The sequence below is a fragment of the Mesitornis unicolor genome, unplaced genomic scaffold (genome assembly GCF_000695765.1).
Source record: "Mesitornis unicolor isolate BGI_N332 unplaced genomic scaffold, ASM69576v1 scaffold13523, whole genome shotgun sequence".
Classification (NCBI taxonomy): Eukaryota; Metazoa; Chordata; class Aves; order Mesitornithiformes; family Mesitornithidae; genus Mesitornis; species Mesitornis unicolor.
In genome coordinates, this window is record NW_010174037.1 from 1 (window position 1) to 18,188 (window position 18,188).

General features: G+C 32.4%; 1 protein-coding gene across 1 annotated transcript in view; it reads left to right on the forward strand.

The window, feature by feature from the left end:
* Positions 1–1,562: 1,562 nt before the first annotated feature.
* RTTN (rotatin) overlaps positions 1,563–18,188 on the forward strand; it is a gene marked incomplete at both ends in the record, with an annotated part of 51,957 nt that continues 35,331 nt past the window's right edge. The window contains 11 exons of the mRNA XM_010180919.1: positions 1,563–1,744; positions 4,973–5,088; positions 7,848–8,018; positions 9,364–9,576; positions 10,230–10,342; positions 11,418–11,544; positions 12,454–12,579; positions 14,598–14,714; positions 16,465–16,604; positions 16,838–17,009; positions 18,083–18,182. Coding sequence (XP_010179221.1) covers positions 1,563–1,744; positions 4,973–5,088; positions 7,848–8,018; positions 9,364–9,576; positions 10,230–10,342; positions 11,418–11,544; positions 12,454–12,579; positions 14,598–14,714; positions 16,465–16,604; positions 16,838–17,009; positions 18,083–18,182 — 1,577 coding nt within the window. The remainder of the gene's footprint in view (positions 1,745–4,972; positions 5,089–7,847; positions 8,019–9,363; positions 9,577–10,229; positions 10,343–11,417; positions 11,545–12,453; positions 12,580–14,597; positions 14,715–16,464; positions 16,605–16,837; positions 17,010–18,082; positions 18,183–18,188) is intronic.

The following is an 18,188-nucleotide window of genomic DNA, read 5'->3' on the forward strand; positions in this document are numbered from 1 at the left end:
GTTCTGTGATTCTGTGATTCTGTGAAGAGGCTGGGATGGCCTGGCTATGTTTTAGTAAGACATCTACAGACCAGGGAGTGGTCATTTATTGGAAGTATAAGGCCATATTATGAGCTGTTCATGACTGGTACACTTTCATATTCTTGCATCCTCTGTGCTGCAATAGAGCTGCTTGCTGCCTGTGAATTTCATCTCTTAAAAAGATAATTTAGCACAGAGACAGAATAAAGACAAACATGATGCTGAATAGAAAATACAATGGAGGGAAATGACTATAGTCTTTCTCTGACATTGCTGCTTTTTATATGGAAGAGCTGCTTTTAGTGAATCTTGCCTTTTTCAACATAATTGGTAATATAAATTGTTTACATTTTTTATGTAACTCTTCTTTTTCCTTGTTCTTAAATCTTGAGATTCTTCAATTTGTCTGTTTATCTGTTTCAAATTCTGCCTGGAAACTTAACCTTTCCTCTTCTGAATTGTTTTTATGATTGATACCTCTCCTTCCTTACCCTCTGGTAAGTGTAATCAGAACCACTGTGTATTAATGAACACCCTTATTTTGCTTACAGTCTTCTGTTGACCTTGTAAAGTCTGTTGGCTTTTAGATTCTTAATTGCTGTTTTTAGACCTTTTTTACTTTTAGTTGGACAATATAACGTAACACAGACTGTGAAGAAACTACGGTCTCTTCAGCTTGTTTACTAATAAAAAAGGAACCAAACAGGAAAAAACTGTAAAAGTCATAGAGGTTTTTAAAGCAGTTCAAGATTACTAAATCTTGTTTAGGATAAGAAAGAACATTAAAAAACGTTAGAGCTGAGTTATATTAATTATAATACTGCCAATAGAATTCGGTTATTTTTGAAAACAGTTGGAAAATAGTAAAATTATGAACTCTATATTGAGCTCATAGTTTTAAATAATTATCTATATAATAACTATATGTTTTGTAATATACTTGGTTGCACTAAAGGCTTTCCTGGACAAGGGAATATTTTCTGATTTGCAGTGGACTAAGATGTCCTACAGGCTTAAACAGGCTTAAACACAGGGCACACTTACTTAATTTTCCTTCTAAGGACTCCTGTGGCTAGCCACATAGAATGGTTTTAATGTAGTAGGTATACTTCAGACTGAAAATTTAGTAAGTGGCCTTACTTCAAGCAACTGATAGACTTTGTTAATCAAAAATAACATTTCAAATAAACTGATTTTTTTCTTGCAGTATCATATTCATTGTATATGTATTTCTTCCAGTATAGATTTCTAAGTGCATTTGAAGATTACTGCCAAAACAATAGGCATTCGCTTGTGGTGGTACCAGTTCTGATAATAAAAAAGCAAAAACCAACAACCAAACAAAATACCCCTCTTCCTGCAACACTGGTGGATAGCAGAGAAATATTGGGATATAAGGAAGGATATGCATTAAGGAAGGAAGGCATTAAAATTCTTCATGATTTTTTAGATGTCTATGCATATATGGGTTTTCTCTTTGCAAGAGTTAACTATGCCTCTGTTTTTTGTTTATTTTGGTTTTTTTTGTTTGTTGTTTGAAGTGGTAACAGTACTCAAGCAAATGCAAACTCCAGAATATCTCTGCATTCCCCACTTGGTGTAGGACATATCGACCTACCAGATACTGAAAATGAGGATACTTTGGAATTACAGATGAAGCAGCTTAGCCTTCCTCAGTTCTGTGTTTCCATCTTGGAAAATGCAATACCTCTTCTAAGAACAGGTGAGAAAGTTTTGAATTAAGTATTTCACTTGTGTATCCTTCACATGTTTACTGCAAACCTCTTAAGAAGTTGATATTATGAGGTGAGTACCTCAAATAAATAAGGTACGGATGAGTACTCATATACTGTAGCTAGTTATAATAGTTCATTTCTAGGGACTTTGTTCTGGTCATAAAGTGTGAATCTTCTGGTTGATTTCCAGAATTGCTGAGGAAGTTTCAAGCGCTTTTTACTCATGGTGGGAAGCAGCAGTAGGAAGAAGTGAGTGTATGGTGGAAAAATGTCATTCAAGAAATTGAAAAAATAAGCACATTTAACAAAAATGTGTTCTGATCAATTTGAGCATAGAATTTCCCTCTTGTTCTAGACATTAAAATAAAATCTTCTTCCAGAATTTTTGTTTATTTTCTCATGAATGCAGTAACAAATTATAATTATGTTTTTAGAAGCAATTAGACTATTATTACTTCATATAACTTAAAAAGGTTCTAAACTGCAAAGCCTTTTTGAAGGAGTCTTTTTGCTCTCAGGTTGTCTAAAATAGTATTTAGCTATAAAACAATGTAATTCAAAACAGGTATTGGTAAACGTGGTAAGGTTTTCAAATGTAGGAGCTAGAAGTGTGTATTCATGTATGACTAGAATACTAAAAGTTGGGTTTTTAATATACCTGTCAACATTTCCTGAGCTGGGAAGAAGCTTTAACTTGTAAAAATTGTGTGAAATATGTATGAAATTTTGATTTACTGTTATTTTCATGATAGTTTATAACTTTTTATGATTTTCTGTTCTGTCACAAAATACTAATTTGCTTGTGTATTTAATGGTAACATCAACATTAATTTGTGTCCACAGGAAAATTATTAAATCCTAATTTTTTTGGTAGTAAACTAAACTAAAATGAATAAAAGTTTTATTTCACCCTTTCAGAATAGTAATATTTAAATATTAATTCTTCACTAGCACATTCATGAATTCTAGCATCTTCTCTTTTATTTATAATATAAAACTGTAGAAAATGTATTTTCTATGTTTTCTGTTTCTGGCACATATCACTTGAAATCTGCGATGTTAAAATATAGTGACTTTTTTTTCCCATCTTTCAGGATTCGTTCTTTGCATCTTATAATAAAACTAAAATAGTTTCATTTTTAGATGAAGTTGATCTGTGAAATCATCAGACATTTTTACTTACATTATTATCATCTTATGTGGTAGATAGGCTATAATGTAGATTTTCTTCTATCTGTTTAAATTACTGAGTAAAGGAAAACAGCAAACTTACTCTAAAATTTGCTTGCTTTTATTTTACAATGTAACATATGTTTTAGTTAAGTTCAAATTCTGTTCCTTGTGGAGATGTACATTGGAATTTTTCTTCCTTTGTTCTGACCTGTCTTGTGAGTGAAGTAATTCCAGAAATTGGTAGTGGTGTGGGTGGTAGGGTTTTTGTTTGTTGGAGGTTTTTTTATGATCAGTTTTAAGCTACCATACTTGTCTGAAGCTCAGTGTTAATACTGATTGTCTTAAAGATAGTTATTTAAATTTGAACACAAAATTTGTTTTACAGTAATTAATTATATCTGTCTTTCTGTGTGTTTAGTAATAATGAACTCTTAGCATATACTAATTGCTACAGCTGTTGGGATATAGTCATACAGGTGTTGATATATTCATGTAAGAGTATGGTGGAATGAACTTGCATGTCTGTAGATCATGACAGCTACAGCAAAGTGTTGTTGCAGATGTTATATTTAGTTATGAAGTTTAAAATATTTCTAAAACTATAACTCAAAATCACCATTATTTAACTCTTGCATTACAGTGAAGAAATTTATTAAGTCACCTTTCAAATGTTTTAAGCATAGAGATTTTATTAAGAATTTGCAAAATAACTGTGAAGAGAAAAAAAGTGCTTTTTGGAGTTCAGGCATCTACTCTTCAAATTGGCAATGTTTTGCCGAAAATAAACAGAAAACAGCAGTTCTGTGTGATAGGAAAAAGCAAGTTTTCAAAAAGGCCCTATGCCATTCTCTGCCATATGCTCACTCAGAGCAGGTCACTTAAGCTGTAAATTGCATGAGCTGTGATCATTGTCACTACATATATAGTCACACACGCATATAGATTTTTTCCTCAAGTATATCAACAAGGCTCCTACAATGTATAAAAACTACAAAAGATAGAAAAAGTGACAAAGAAATTAATGTTCAATCTTAACAAGCAGTAGAGCTTGCGCTTTTTTTAAACATATTTTGAAGGATGCAATATTTTTATGATAGTTAAAAAATGAATTGGAAATTCAGTGGTAATGTGTGAACTCCATCCATAACTTTAAATAGAAACATACCATCAACAAGTAACTAAGCCAACAGTTGCACTAAATTGAGTATTTGAGGGAAACTTTCACTGTATGCTTCGCTAGGATGCCAGACAGTTTTGGCATCCTCTGTTGTATGAGGTTGAAAATATTTGGTCTGGCTCCAGGTATTCTTCCTTGTAATTCATGAAACCTTCTAGCTTTTGACTGCTTCTCCTCTATTGTCTCATTATCAGGGGACATGAGGGGGAGGTTTATATTTGTAGTAAAAGTAGGCTGTAAATGCTTAAGCTTGGGCCAGGTTTCTTTATGTCTCCGTGTTCAAGCATAAAACTGTACAAAGTATAAAAGTCACTAATAGGCCAGATTAGCCTTGTTATTAGGAGATACTAAGTCAGAAGGAGCAATGAAAATGAATAAATATAAGCCTAAAAACAAGGGGGGGAAATTGTTATGGAGGCGAGTACAAATGGATAAAGTGGGTATTCATCTCCTTGCTTTTTAAAAGAAGATTTTGAACAAAATAATCTGGGAAAAAAGCTACTCCTACTATACCAAAAATGCAGATTAACAGGAATCGGTAATATATATGGAAGATCTGTAACCTAGTTGTCTGGGTGGGAGAAGTAAGTGACTTTATTCTGAACTTCGAAGAAGTCTAGTAGTCAGATTTACAGCTGTAATAAAGTACTATATAATTTAAGGCAATGCAGTCTTTTTCTAGGTACATGGTTGCGATTCAGAGCTATTGGTGATAGAGGGTAGTTAGCATTAGTTTAGTAGAAGTGTATAGCAAAATACCAGAATTTCAGATTTGGAATAATCCCTTGTTCAAGATGGTGTTCCCTGAATATAGCAATATAATATTTTGTCTATACTGAATTTATCTTCTCATTTGTGTTCCTAGGCAGTAGGAGAGTGACGATGGAAGTTCTTGAATTGCTTGTCGAAGACATGTTCCTTATTGATGATGCTATTTCTGAAAATGTTTGGGAAGATGATAGCCTTTTTGCATTGGAATTGGTAAGATTCTTTAGGCTTTGATTGGCCATATTTAGTAGCCTGCTTTTATAAACCTCTGACACTTTCTGCAGTGATTCATATACATATCTAGTCTCCTGCTGAGCTACCCTTTTGAAAATCTTATAGTTTATTACTAGTTCTATCACTGGCACATACTTTTTATTTTAAGTGTAAATTATTTTACGAGATGATACTTGAAGTTTCACCTTGAAAATAAGTAGTGAATTTTGTCTTGTAGCGAAAGGCTGTTAAGCAGCCATTGAAAGAAAAACGTCTAGGGAAGGGGATCTAAGGAAAAAGTACTCACTACAATTGTTGGAGACCAACTTGGTGTAAATGACAACTTTCACTTTCTTTATTCCTTTATTAACTGTTTAAAATTATGGAAATAACTGTTTAGATCCAAGACTGGAATTATAAGATACATGGTGTCCATTTCCAATGGAGAATCTGTAGATCCCTGCACAAGTTTCTGCTATCCTTACCTCTGTTGCTTGGCTGGGAATGAAAGGAGGTTTTTTAGCGTAGGAGATACTCAAAGCGTTACGGTACTGTTGACCAATTTAAATTACTGGAAATACATACTTGAGCAGAGTTGAAAGTTGTTATGTAAATGAAATATCAAGTTAGTGTATGTCAGATAAAATGACAGTGGGCAACTTGCTTTTTTGAAGACAATGGAGAGCTGAAACTTAAGCCAGCATGAATTATCCATGTAACAAACTATACCAGAGCTGCAGACTGAAACTTGTCTAAAAACTTGAGTTGAGTGTAGTCTTAAATGTGCATGACTAGTTAGAATTCCTGAAAATACCACTGAATATAAAACAATGATATTGCTGTAATTATTAATAAAAATATTACTTTAGGCTTCTCTATTCTTTGTTTTAGAAATGATTATATTTATTTATAGGACCTAGTAGTGAATGAGAACTTTCTTCTTTGAATTTATTATACAGTTATGTTAACATCTGTTATAATTATCGATTTCAAGTCAGTAGAGAAGATTCCTTGCAGAACATTTAGTCCAAGAAGCTTAATATAATCTCATGTATAGTTGCTGTGTGGCCTGAGTCAGTATATTCCGCTGCATAGAAATCTGTCAAAGTACAGTAGAAACTGTGAGCATAATTTCAGGGACTTCACACTGATTGTTTTTAGTAGAATAATGTTTTTTTCCAGGCTACTAACAACCAAAACTCTGCAAATAAGATGGGCAATTGTATACAATTATCTTGACTTTTAAGAATGAAAGAAAAAAAAAAGCTTTGCTGATAAAACTTTATTCCATTGGTAGAACTTTGAAATTTGTTAGTAAAATACTTTTCAGATATAAAATTCACCTCGCATTGAAAGTTTATGAATCTGTATCAATTTGTCATGCAGAGCTGGACTGTGCAGTACAATTCAATAAAGCTGATTTTGATAAAGCAATTGTAAGGCAGGGGAGAAAGAACAGCTCCTCATCTTTCTCAGTGTTTGAGTAAATAAAAGTAACAGAATGGACAATTTTAGGAAATAGACGATAAACTTACCTATATATTATTTAGTACTGTATGAAATAGTGTGTCTTTTATCAGAAGTAGACTGTTTTTAATGCTGCTGGACTTCAGTGCTTAGTGATCATGCTTCCTATGTGTTTTGGATTAGGTCCAAGGGAAGAAGGTCATGTGTCTCCTTTCTGTGAAACTTGAAAGCATTTCTTGCATAACTTTATTGCTTTATGTTTCTTTGTTTATACAGTTTAAAAACTCTGCTCTGGAATATCTTTGAGAAAAATATGTATTTTGGGAATCCCGTTCAAAAATATTAAAGTTTGTAACTATGTGTTTTACTGATGTTTTTATGCTTCCTCCTCCCAAGTAAAGGTTTTACTCTTTTCAAGTTTTGCTCTTAAGTGCAGTTTGATTCTGCCACATCAAAAAGTTCGATACTGCAGATTGTGGTAGCCTCTCAGTTTTTTTGCATCACTAGCTCTGAGACAGTCATCCCTGTCTCAGGGAAGAATAAACTTTTTGAATCTACTGTTGATTTGAGACTGCATGGTCTTGAAACAGAGGCTCTTCCTGCCTCTGCAAACTATAGCATGACAGAGCAAAACTTGCTTTTTTGAACTCCTTTTCATCTTGCTGTGTAATAGCATGTGTTGAGAATTACCTTAAAAGACTGATTTGATTTAGTCAATTGCTTCTTGTCAGTTTCTTCAACTATGTTGAGTCAGATAAATAGTGCTTAATTGCTTAACAGTGATTATCCATTTCTGGAATTAATAATGTCACATGTGCTATTGCCTTCTTAATAGTTATTTGGCATTCCAAAACTGGCACCTGAAATTCTACCTTTGTTCTAGTGTCTTTAATTACAAACCTGGCTTTTTCAGGTGACCAAAATTCTAGAAACTAATTTTGTTTTCTCCAGTGGCAATGAGCAGGAGTTATCCAAATGACAGTAATTCTTGAGTAGTCTTTTAACATAGTCTGAGAAACGTGCTGCTGTTTTCTTTGAGCATGAATAGATTGAAAAGACATTTGATGTTCTCAAAGTTTGGATTGTGGGTTGGGTTTACTTAAAAAAAAAATAAAATAAGGTAAATCTTTATTAGCAGGTTCACGCCAGCTCCTGTATTTTGTACCACTTCTGCATTTTTAAATTATTTGGTAAAATTGTGTTAATAATGCTATGGGTGCTTTATAAGCATTGTAAAGATGCAGTAATGTTTCAATTATTTCTAATGATTGTATTTCTGATTTTGTTTTCAGAAAGACAAGTTGCTTCTGATCTTGGGTTTGCTTGGAGAAACTATATTATATCACAAAACCAATATAAGTGCAGAGCAGCCTAAGGTGATTTTGGTGCATCACAGAATGGCATTTATTAGCATTTCGCTCTTCACTGTTAGATTACTGCAAATACTTCTCCCTGTAGAAAAGGTATGCCACCACTAATTTAAGTGATTTGGTTTTGCATTTTAAGAGGCCTTCCTCAGTGATTAATGCTGTGAAAATAGCCACTAGACAGGGAAATTAATCTGATTTACATTGGCTGATTTATGATCACAGAAGGCAACTTTGTACCTTCTACAGTTATCAGTGCATTCTGCAGAATCTTCTGCAGATTTCAAGCCTTCAAAAATATTTTTAATATAGTTTTTTAATGAGTTTTTGAAATTCAATATTATTTTTCCTCCTATAGTGTTTTTGTCTGGTATGATACATGGTTTGCATAGCTATGCTGCCCCCTGCCCGTTTATAGTATGTGTGCAAGAAAGACTTAAGATTCGAACTACATGGTGTTTAAAATCATGACTCTTAAAATGATGGAACATAGTAAGCATTTATGATTCATACCTAATAGTGGTTTTAATTCTTTGCTTCCAGTGCTCTTTAAGATACTTTCTGTTGTAGCCTTTGAGGTTTTTTTTCCCCGTGGGTTTTGTTTTGTTTTGTTGGTGGTTTTTTGTTTGTTTGTTTTTTGTTTGTTTTTTCAGATGGGGAGGAGTCTGGTCTTTGGAAGTTTTTGTGGGATGGAAAGAGTTAGAAGATGTTTAAACCTGTATAAGTTTACATTTTTTGGAACAGTTTTTATTGCAGCGTAGCTCTTTCTTAGACATTCTTCATTCTGAGTAGCAGATTGATTTTCAGTTACAGACTTTTTGTCACAAATATTGTCTTTTACTATTAATATAAGCAGTCACTTGTACCTGCAAATAAATTTAGGCAAACTGATCTAATGATTTTTATAATTTTTGTCTTTATGTTCTTATGTACCTAGTACACAGAATTAAAATTTTATATGACATGATCTGGAAAAAGTTACTGTATTGGAAGTCAAAATTTTAGTTGAAGGAATACTGCACACTTGAAGTAAAAATACCAAACCACCACCAACAGAAATCTCGGTTCTTAGTATGTGATATTACTATGTGAATTTGCAGACAATTTTTTATTTAATACAGTAATAATTGTGGTCTGTGTATTGTCTGCCATCTAGTGGTTAGACAGTAAATTGACTCCGGCCAGTCGTGTATGGTTGGTAGTGCTGTGGCTGGATTATACACAACTTTTGTTGCAGGTCTGACATTAGGACTGACATCTAATGAACTCTCACTTTTTAATTAAAAAAAAAATCAATCTTCATAGAGAACTCATTTGATATGTCTGTCTCTCATTTTTAAGTAGAAGCAATAGTGATTGTGCCTGTTGAATGACTGCAAATGGTGTTGGTTTTACTGTGTTTTCTGGCAGTTATTCTCACAGTTGTTTTCTTTTTTCAAAGGCAAGTAAAGTTTTACAAAAGAGTTTGCTGAAAGCTTTATTTATTCTCTCTCTGGATATGCCCTTCTCTTTGGAATACCCAAGCGTTCACGAATCCATTGCAGCTTATCTGGAGCAGATGAGTACTGAGGACTACAGTATTTATAAGCAAGCTTCAGATGCTGCATATTCAATTGAATGCACTTGTAGCTTTATGACTGAAGCTCGTAAGAAGGTATGGAATTATATTATTAAAATATTTCCTGTACACAAATTTCTTTCCTCTGCTTATCTTTCTCTGTGGTAAAAACCATAGTCTAGCATAGCTGAAGAAAATCCTTAAGTCTTCTGTACCATGCAAGATGTAGTTAATTTATATTTCTTTTCACTGATGCTACTTATGTTGTTTGCAAAAATCAACTTGCTCTTTAATTTTAATAGTGAGTTATTAATGGTTTAATAGTTAAATCTTTCATTATACTCTTCTCACATAAAATGCATACTGATTTAAAAAATAATTTTGATTAAAACCATAAAATACTCAAGGTTGAATCTATTCTTGAGTGTTTTAGAAAGTGTTCTGAATAGAGTTATAGTGTTCATGTTGTGAAATACTAGACATGCGTTAATCCCGTTCAGTTTCACAGAATTTTATTTGGATTCAACAGCTGAAAAGTTTTCAGCTCCCAGGAGTAGGTTCTAAAGTTGTTGGAAATCTGTTGAATTTGTTAATCAGGTTAATTATAAAATTCTCTGTGAAAGGTTGAACCAAACCATAATTAGTAGATGTGTTAAATGATGATAAATCTGAAAGATTATGAAATAATATGGTATGTTTTTTAATATTACTAATTCTGATAGTTTCTTTCTTTTCATTTTACTTCTCAGGGGGACAAGAATCTTTCTGAATTAGTAGAATTGGCAGATCAAGCCTTGAGTAGTCTACCCTACCATCAACACTTTCCCTTGATTCAGGAATGCATTCAGATATGCTCAAATATGTGAGTACATTACTATTTAAAGCTCTTACATGAGAAAATATAATATTTTTTTAATGGATAAACTTTCTCAAGTAGAAGCTCAACTTGTTTATTCCCTGTATTTGAACAATTGTTTTCTTTTAGCCATTGAAAGGTTGTTTGGTTTGTTTGTTTTTCCTAAAATTTTTTTCTGTGTATAAGCTTTTATGATTTTTTGTATAAAGTTACTATGTGATTTACAAAGAAAGAGTTTTAAAACATTTTGACCTATCTTTCAAACTTGTTTCAGATTCCTTTGTTCCAAGTGTATCCGTTCCAAGAAATCCAGGACTTATTTTATTGTAGATATTGCATATGTATATTGCAATATGGTATCTAATTTATGGAATAGTATGTTTTTATTGCTTTTTAGATTTTCCATGGCTCTAGAGAATTTAAGGTATCCTCTAGTACCTGGAAAAGTTCTGTATTGACCACTTAATTAGAAATACAAAATCTTAATTTTATATTGATTCAGAATTTGACTTTAGGGATGTTTTTCAAAGGAAACTACATTTAAGAGCTCTCTAACAAGTGTTTTTTTAAAATTATAAAATGTCAAAACACTTCTCAGTGTTCTAAAGCTTTTAGAATTAATTCTTGTTTGATTCGGTTTTTAAACATCAGTTTACTTTGTGATAGTGATATGGACTTTATCTTTACAGGGAAAAATTTTGAAAGCATAGATTTTTAATTTTTTTTGGTGTATATATATAATCATAGACCATGATGTAAGGAGCCTTATGAAGCTCAACAAAATCTTACGTTTTCAGATGAACATAAAAATTTTTCAGGCTTCTAATTTTGATGAGAGAATTTACAAAAACTATTATCTTCATGTATAAAAAAAAATAGAAATGTGAAGATTGATATTATGATTCTGGCAAATGTATTGTGATCTCTGAACTTTTGTTTGTCAAGTAATTTTTCAGGATGTATGCATTTTCAGAAAGTACTTTTCAGAGTTTATCCTGAAATTTAATAGGAAAATTTTTGTAGACATCTTTAGGTACTGTTAAATAAATAATAGTTAAAATATTTTATTTGTCATATTTAGTTGGAAGTCTGCTGACACTAACTCATTGCTCCAGGCTGAGGGTCAGAAGGTGCTTCTCTGTCTCTTGTCCCATCCTTTGATGAATGTAAAATCTGAAACCTATCGCTGCTGTTTGGAAGTGGTTAAGGTTAGAACTAATGCTTACTTGGCGCTCTTAGTGTTGTGCTAAATAATGCCTATTATATGATTTCCTCATTAAAAGCATTTTAATGCAAATTCTGTTTACCATGTTATATGCTGTGAAATTTATATAGGACTGGGCTTGCAGTTTACAGTTATATTTTTCATATAAAATAGACTTGATTAGGTTATACTTTGGGTACTGCACTTCAGAATGACAGGATACCTAGAGGTAGCAATAATGGTCCTGTTCAGGTTCTTCTTTGTATCTGAGCAAAAACCATTTTGAGTTGACTTTCTGCTTTTTGCAAGGATGTTTGCTGAGGAAAAAATAAAACAATAACATGTTAATAAAATACTGACACTTTCAGGTTACACGTTTTTACTTAGAATATGCTTTACTTGCTTAGATCTTACAAAAAAAGGTGAAAGAAAAATTACCTTTTTTTTCCCCATGTATAAAAAGCTTGGATTGTGTTTAAGAACATTTTTATGTACTTATTGCTTTAAAAACTTAATTTCTTATTGTTGTTTTATGGGGAGTTGTTTTGTTTTTTATTTTGTTTTATATGGATGTTTTGTTACTACCTTAATTTTTTAGTGAGATTTTTACATGCCTGTTTTGTGTTTACTTTAATGTAATACTGAACAACATATAAAGTTTGTCTAACTCATTTTCACTTTTATTTAAAATAAAAACAAAATTATTTTGTATTCCTTAGTCCTGTGTAGCAACAGGAATGTTCAAACAGTGATTTATAAAGATGGTATTTCTTCCAAGGCTGTAATGTTTAGCCTTCAGAACTGTAGTCTTCCACGCAGCACTGGATGACAACTTCAGGCAGTTTATAAAACAAGATGTAGTAGTGGAGTTTATCTTGAATCTTTAAACTAACCAACTTTATTTTTACTGAAGGACTGTTTAGGTATTCATAATATTGCTAAGTCTGTGTCTTCAAACTGCCACGGAGTACATTTTCTTCTTCATCCAAAAGTTTTGTATGAAATCTGCATGTTTGGCCTTCAGGAAGATAAGAATGAGGTACTGTGTTTAGTAGCTGTATTTATAAGTTGGTGTGTGCGCAAAGTAGGTGTTGATAGTCTTCATGACAGTCTGAGGCTTACCTGAAGTTTTGACTACCTACGGTTTCTTGTATGTAGAAAAGCTATGCAAACAGTGAAGTTGTAGTAAATCAGATACAAAGTAATGTTCTATGCATAGGATGCTATTAAATGTAATAAAGACTAATGAAAAATGAAATAAGCTATGCTTTTTGATCTTCTGTTATATATTCAGCCCTAATAAAATGTGCATATGATGAAATAGTATGTATGATGCTTTACACTTGGTAAACATGAAGTCTCAAGTCTTTGTAGAGGTGCGATGGTCTCTGAAATGCGTGCATGGATTGAGGAGCAAAAAGATTTTAAATCTGCAATGTCTTTGCTATAAAAATATATTTCATCACTACAAACACGTAGATACATTAAATTTAATTACCTGAGTATTATAGAAGTGTTTTGCAGTATTATAGAATAGGACCTCCACAACCTCTGTTGGGTTTGTTTATATGTATGAATGCTTAACATATATCCACCATTTCCTAGCTTACATATAAAGCTAAGTAGAGAGTTCTGAGAGGGGGAAAAAAATACTTAGATTATTTGTAACTACTTTATAGCTAATCTATGAAGTCACTATGGTCAGAGGGCAAAGAACATGGCTTAACAAATTTTTATTTTCTTCTTTTAGTTTGTCTCCTGAAACAAGTTTGTTTGTTTGTTTTTTCAACACAGTACTGTTTCAACACAGTTCCATTTAGAAGTGATTTTTTTTAGATGTTAACATTTTAAAAGGAGAAGTAAAATATCTTTGGTAATGTACAATGTATTTGTGCTTTGGATGTAATTTATCTTTTCCAAGGGAAGTGTTTCTTTTGGTTGACTGCTCCCTTGGACGCCTTATTAAAGACTGCCAGTTTTCTCTTATAGTGATTGATCAAGCATAACAAATAGCCTTTAATTGATACTGAATTTTAAAAGATTGTTGAGACAGAGAATGCATGTTTACAAAATGATCTCATTTTGTTCTCTGTACCTTGTAATGCATTCTTGTTATTTTTCTGACAAAGCACATAATGAAGATCATAACCAAGTATATTTTTTTTTTTACTTCTCAGATGTATATCTGCTACTAATGTTTTCATAAAGCATTTCATTTTAATTTTTAGTGATAATGATAAGAAATTGAGAAGAATCTTGTTTGTGTTTAAGATTTGCCATATGACAATATTATTAAAGGCTGTTCTTGTGGCCTGGGGTGATAGAGTTTTTAGCTGTAGCATAAAATGCAAGTTTTTACACTATGTAAGGAAGTGTGAATTCTGACAAGCTGCTGGTTTGTTTTTTTCCTCCCTGTTCCCATTTTAGTAATAATATTAGGCTGTTAATACTTTTATGTTGCATATGGTATACATTACATATTGTATACAGCATACGTTCATACTGTATAATTGCTGTATCGTATACGTTTTTTTCCATTTTGATAAAGAATTCAGATGAATTAATGTACAATTTGAAATATTTGGTAACCATAGACTGTTTGCCTCAAGAAAGTGAAATGGCCATGTAACAGGCTTTAAGTCTCTTTTCTTCCTGTGTCTTCAGAAACATATCACAAATACTGGGAACAAAATGCCCCAGAAATGTAAGGTCAGGAAAGAAAAGAAACAGTTTGTTTTACCTGCAAGATAGACCAATAGGTATATAGGTAATGATTTATTTTATTTCAGAAGAGACAAACCAGAGTTTTAAGGTGCAAATGATTGGGTACTATTTAGGCATAACTATTTATGTGGTTTTTTTGAGAGGCTTTTCGAAAAATTCAATTTTTAGTGTGATTGACAATTTAAAAGTAGCATTCTGCAGTGACAGTATTTTATCTGTAGATCCTTTTTCTTTGAGATGTTTTTGTATAACATTTCTAATTAACTGCATTAGCAAACTTATCTAAACAGATTGGCAGTTGCATTAGTTTCTTTTTTATTTGTTATTGAACAGGTGAACTCTACAGCCAAGGCCATTCTGATGCATCTATTGCAGGGACGATTGATAATGTCAGTATTGACTTGGAACAAGTTTATTGAGGCCCTATGTCCCATCATTCCTGTTTTACAGGTACTTCTAAGTACTTTAAACTGAATTTGATGTATATAATCATGTAAACAGCAACACTGTCATGTTAAACAACAAACAGAATATTCACCTAAGTAGCAGATGGAAAATAGATTAACAGTAACGTACCTACAGGCTTGTTTGTTGGATGTCAAATGGAGAAATGTTATATAGAGGTCCTAATGCCAGTCAAAGTGACTACTTTGAATTTGTAGATGAATTTTAAGCTGGTATTACTAGAATGTGAAACTTTGAAATGTTGTAGTAGAAATGCATAAGTATTGGCTTAAATGGTTTGAAGACATAAGTGGACCATGCAAGCATAGATTAAAACATTACTAAAACATATCTTAAATTTGAAAATTGTAACTCCTCTGTGAGGATTATATAGTTTTCTGATCAAATATGTGCTCAATAAATAGCAATAAGTATAAGCTGTATTTTCTATATGTTTTGATGTTTGTTTTTTGGTTGATTTGTTTCCAATATTATAGAAGTATCAACAGCCACTATTATCTTTAGACCTTAGTCTTCAGATCTGTAACAGTGGGCAAACTTTCTTTACATTATCTTTACTCTTGGCTTGATCTAATGGGAACTTTTGCCTTTCTCAGTCTGATTTTCAGCCTAGTTGCTCTATCCAAATTCCTTATTGTATTTTTCCTCTAATGCTAGAAGTTTCCCTTTTATGATCTCCCTATAGTTTTCCTGAATAGATACTTTATTTCACCTGACATCTGGTTTTCTTGATGCCTGGTTTTTTTGCCTTTTTTCCATCTTTTAACTTAGTTAGTACATCCAAGTACACTTTTTATCTTTTTTTTTTCCCAAAAATATCACTCTTGATAATTTTACCTTATTCATTGAAAAAACTGTGTTTGTAACTTAAGCCCTTACACAAACTGCACAAAAATCAAGGCAAAAATGAGGATAAGTTGCAAATAAGTTGGGCCATGAAATAGAAAGCTCAGACAGAAACATGTGTAGCAGAAATAAACTTGAAACTTGAAATTGGTAGGAGAAAGGTTACTTCAGAGCTTTCTTGCCTAGTAATGTCAGCTTTTCTGTGTTACTCACATACGTATCTTCCATTGATATTCAAGATTAAATAGGTTTAATATAAGATGTAGGCTAAACATGTAAGAGAACTTATTCCTGTTCTCATTTTTGTGACTATAATTTTCTTCTATAGCCTCTAGTGGCTACATACAGTAGATACTTGAGCAGAGGATACCAGAGGCCTATATTTACCCAATGCACAGAAAATGCATTGTATTTTACTCCAGTGTTTTAATGCTTGCAGTATCAAACTTTGCAAATTTGTACTGGCTATATGTAAAAATGCTTTGACTAAATATCTGAAAATAGGTAGGGTTTAATGTTTTGAAGTAATTTTTGTGGAGGTACTGAATTTTATTTGTTGAAATACAAAGTGGCATTACAGAGCAGCATCATGTTAACAGATTGAAGGGTAAAGCTTCAGGTCAAAGTACTTCTGAGGCATGTAAAAATCTTTATTTTGATTTGTATACAGGATCACTTATTAATTTTTACAATTGTTTTTAAAGAAGAATATTGATCTGCAGAAATGGAATGTTTTCTTAAAAGTTACTGCTTTTTTTGGGAGGGTGCTACTCTTTACCCACCCTCCCTTAGTCCCTAAAAGGGCAATTACCTTATCTAATTTGCTAAGTTAGTAAACAGATTTTTTTTAATTTTTTAAAAATTTTTGTTTGATGTTTGCTTGTTTTAGGGTTATGCTGACACAAAAGATACTCTAGGTAACTGTATCCTCACTTTGAGTGAAACAACCTCTGACATAGGAGAGGGTATTCTCCCTAGAACTACTAGACTACAGGCTGCTCTGCGTCTTCTCTTCTCAAAAAAACAGTTGTAAGTAATGCCGTGTAGCATTTTGGCACATTTTCTAATATTGATGAAAAACAACGTCTGCTTTTGAAAAAAAAAAAACGTTATTATGCAGTGGGTTGATTTGGAAGGTAGATTAATCAATATTGAGTCAAGGTAGTACTTCCTTCCCCACACTGTATTAATTTTATAAACTAATTTTTAAGTTTTCCAGTGTGAGGACTTCATGTATTTATTTTAACTGTTTACTCTTGTAGGGTTCGTTCCATAGCACTTAAACATTTAATGTTCCATCTTTTGAATGAAGAAGGGGCAAACCTGAAACGGCCGCATCTGCATGGTAGTGTTCTTTCCAGCATTTCAAACTTATTTATTCTAGAAAGAGCTATTGAGCTAAAATTGGATGATAAAATGGAGTCGATATTTAAGGTGAGTAAATTCTGTCTGAATATTGCGTAATTGATCAGCTTTTCTACCTGCCCAGTCACGGAAGTTATCACTTTTTGACGACTACAGTATTTCATACAAATGGACTTGCTTCATAAAGAGAAACCTGTTCTTTCCACGTGAACTTAAACAGTGGGTTTTATGCTACCGTATGCAACAATAAGAAAAGAATTCCTTCTTTTTTCTTTTTTTTCCCATCTGCAGGTAAGTTAACAGCAAGACTTAACTTGAGTACAAAGAGAACAGACCTGCTCCGTTTACAATAATTTCATTGTGTATGGATAGAGTCTGAATTTTCTCACAGAGCTTTTTTTCCCCCCACAGAATCAATTTTTACTGGGACAGGCACAAATAATTTTTTAAATTAAATACTCTAAAACAGATTACAAATTTCTGTCTGTGTTTTCTTAATATTGCTGCTTTTGCTAACTGGGGAAAAAAGTCACAAGAATTTGACCTATGGGAAAACTTGTATCTGTCTTGGGTTTTTTAATATCTCCCCTCCATTCTTTTGTCTTCCTTTACCCTCAACTCTTTCACATTAACAACAATATATTAAACAAATGCTAGGATGCTTGCCATCTAAAAAAAATTATTCTGACCACTCACTGTAAACTTGATTTATACTCTTACTCTACATCCTTCAAAAAGTTAAGACCTGAAATTTAAATAATCCTACGTATCTGTACAAATTTCTCTAACCCTATTACCATTACCAACTTGGTCCTCTTCACAGACTTAGAAGCATATCCTAGCATTTCTGTGTAGTTTTGAGCTTTCTGTGGTCCTGCATAAATTAGGCATTACTTGTTAGAAATCTACTTCTGTCGTGCACTGGAAACTAATGTCTTGTTATATTGCACAAGTCTTATTAGAGATTTGTTGCAAAAAGATTATAACCTAATCCTTTCTTATTAGATATGTGGAATCTAATAAAATACATTCTAATAAGGAATCCAGACCTTTTTATTTTCTACTTTCTGTTAGGAAATTTGGCTGCTACCTTGTTTCATAATAGTGTACTGGATGTAAATCTAATACAGTTTTACTTTTAGGCAGAAACTGTTAAAAAGCTGTATGACCTCTTGACTTCTGATGCTGCTGACCTAGTTTTACGAAAGTCTGCAGCCGAGCAGCTAGCTATCATTTTAGAAGGTAAAA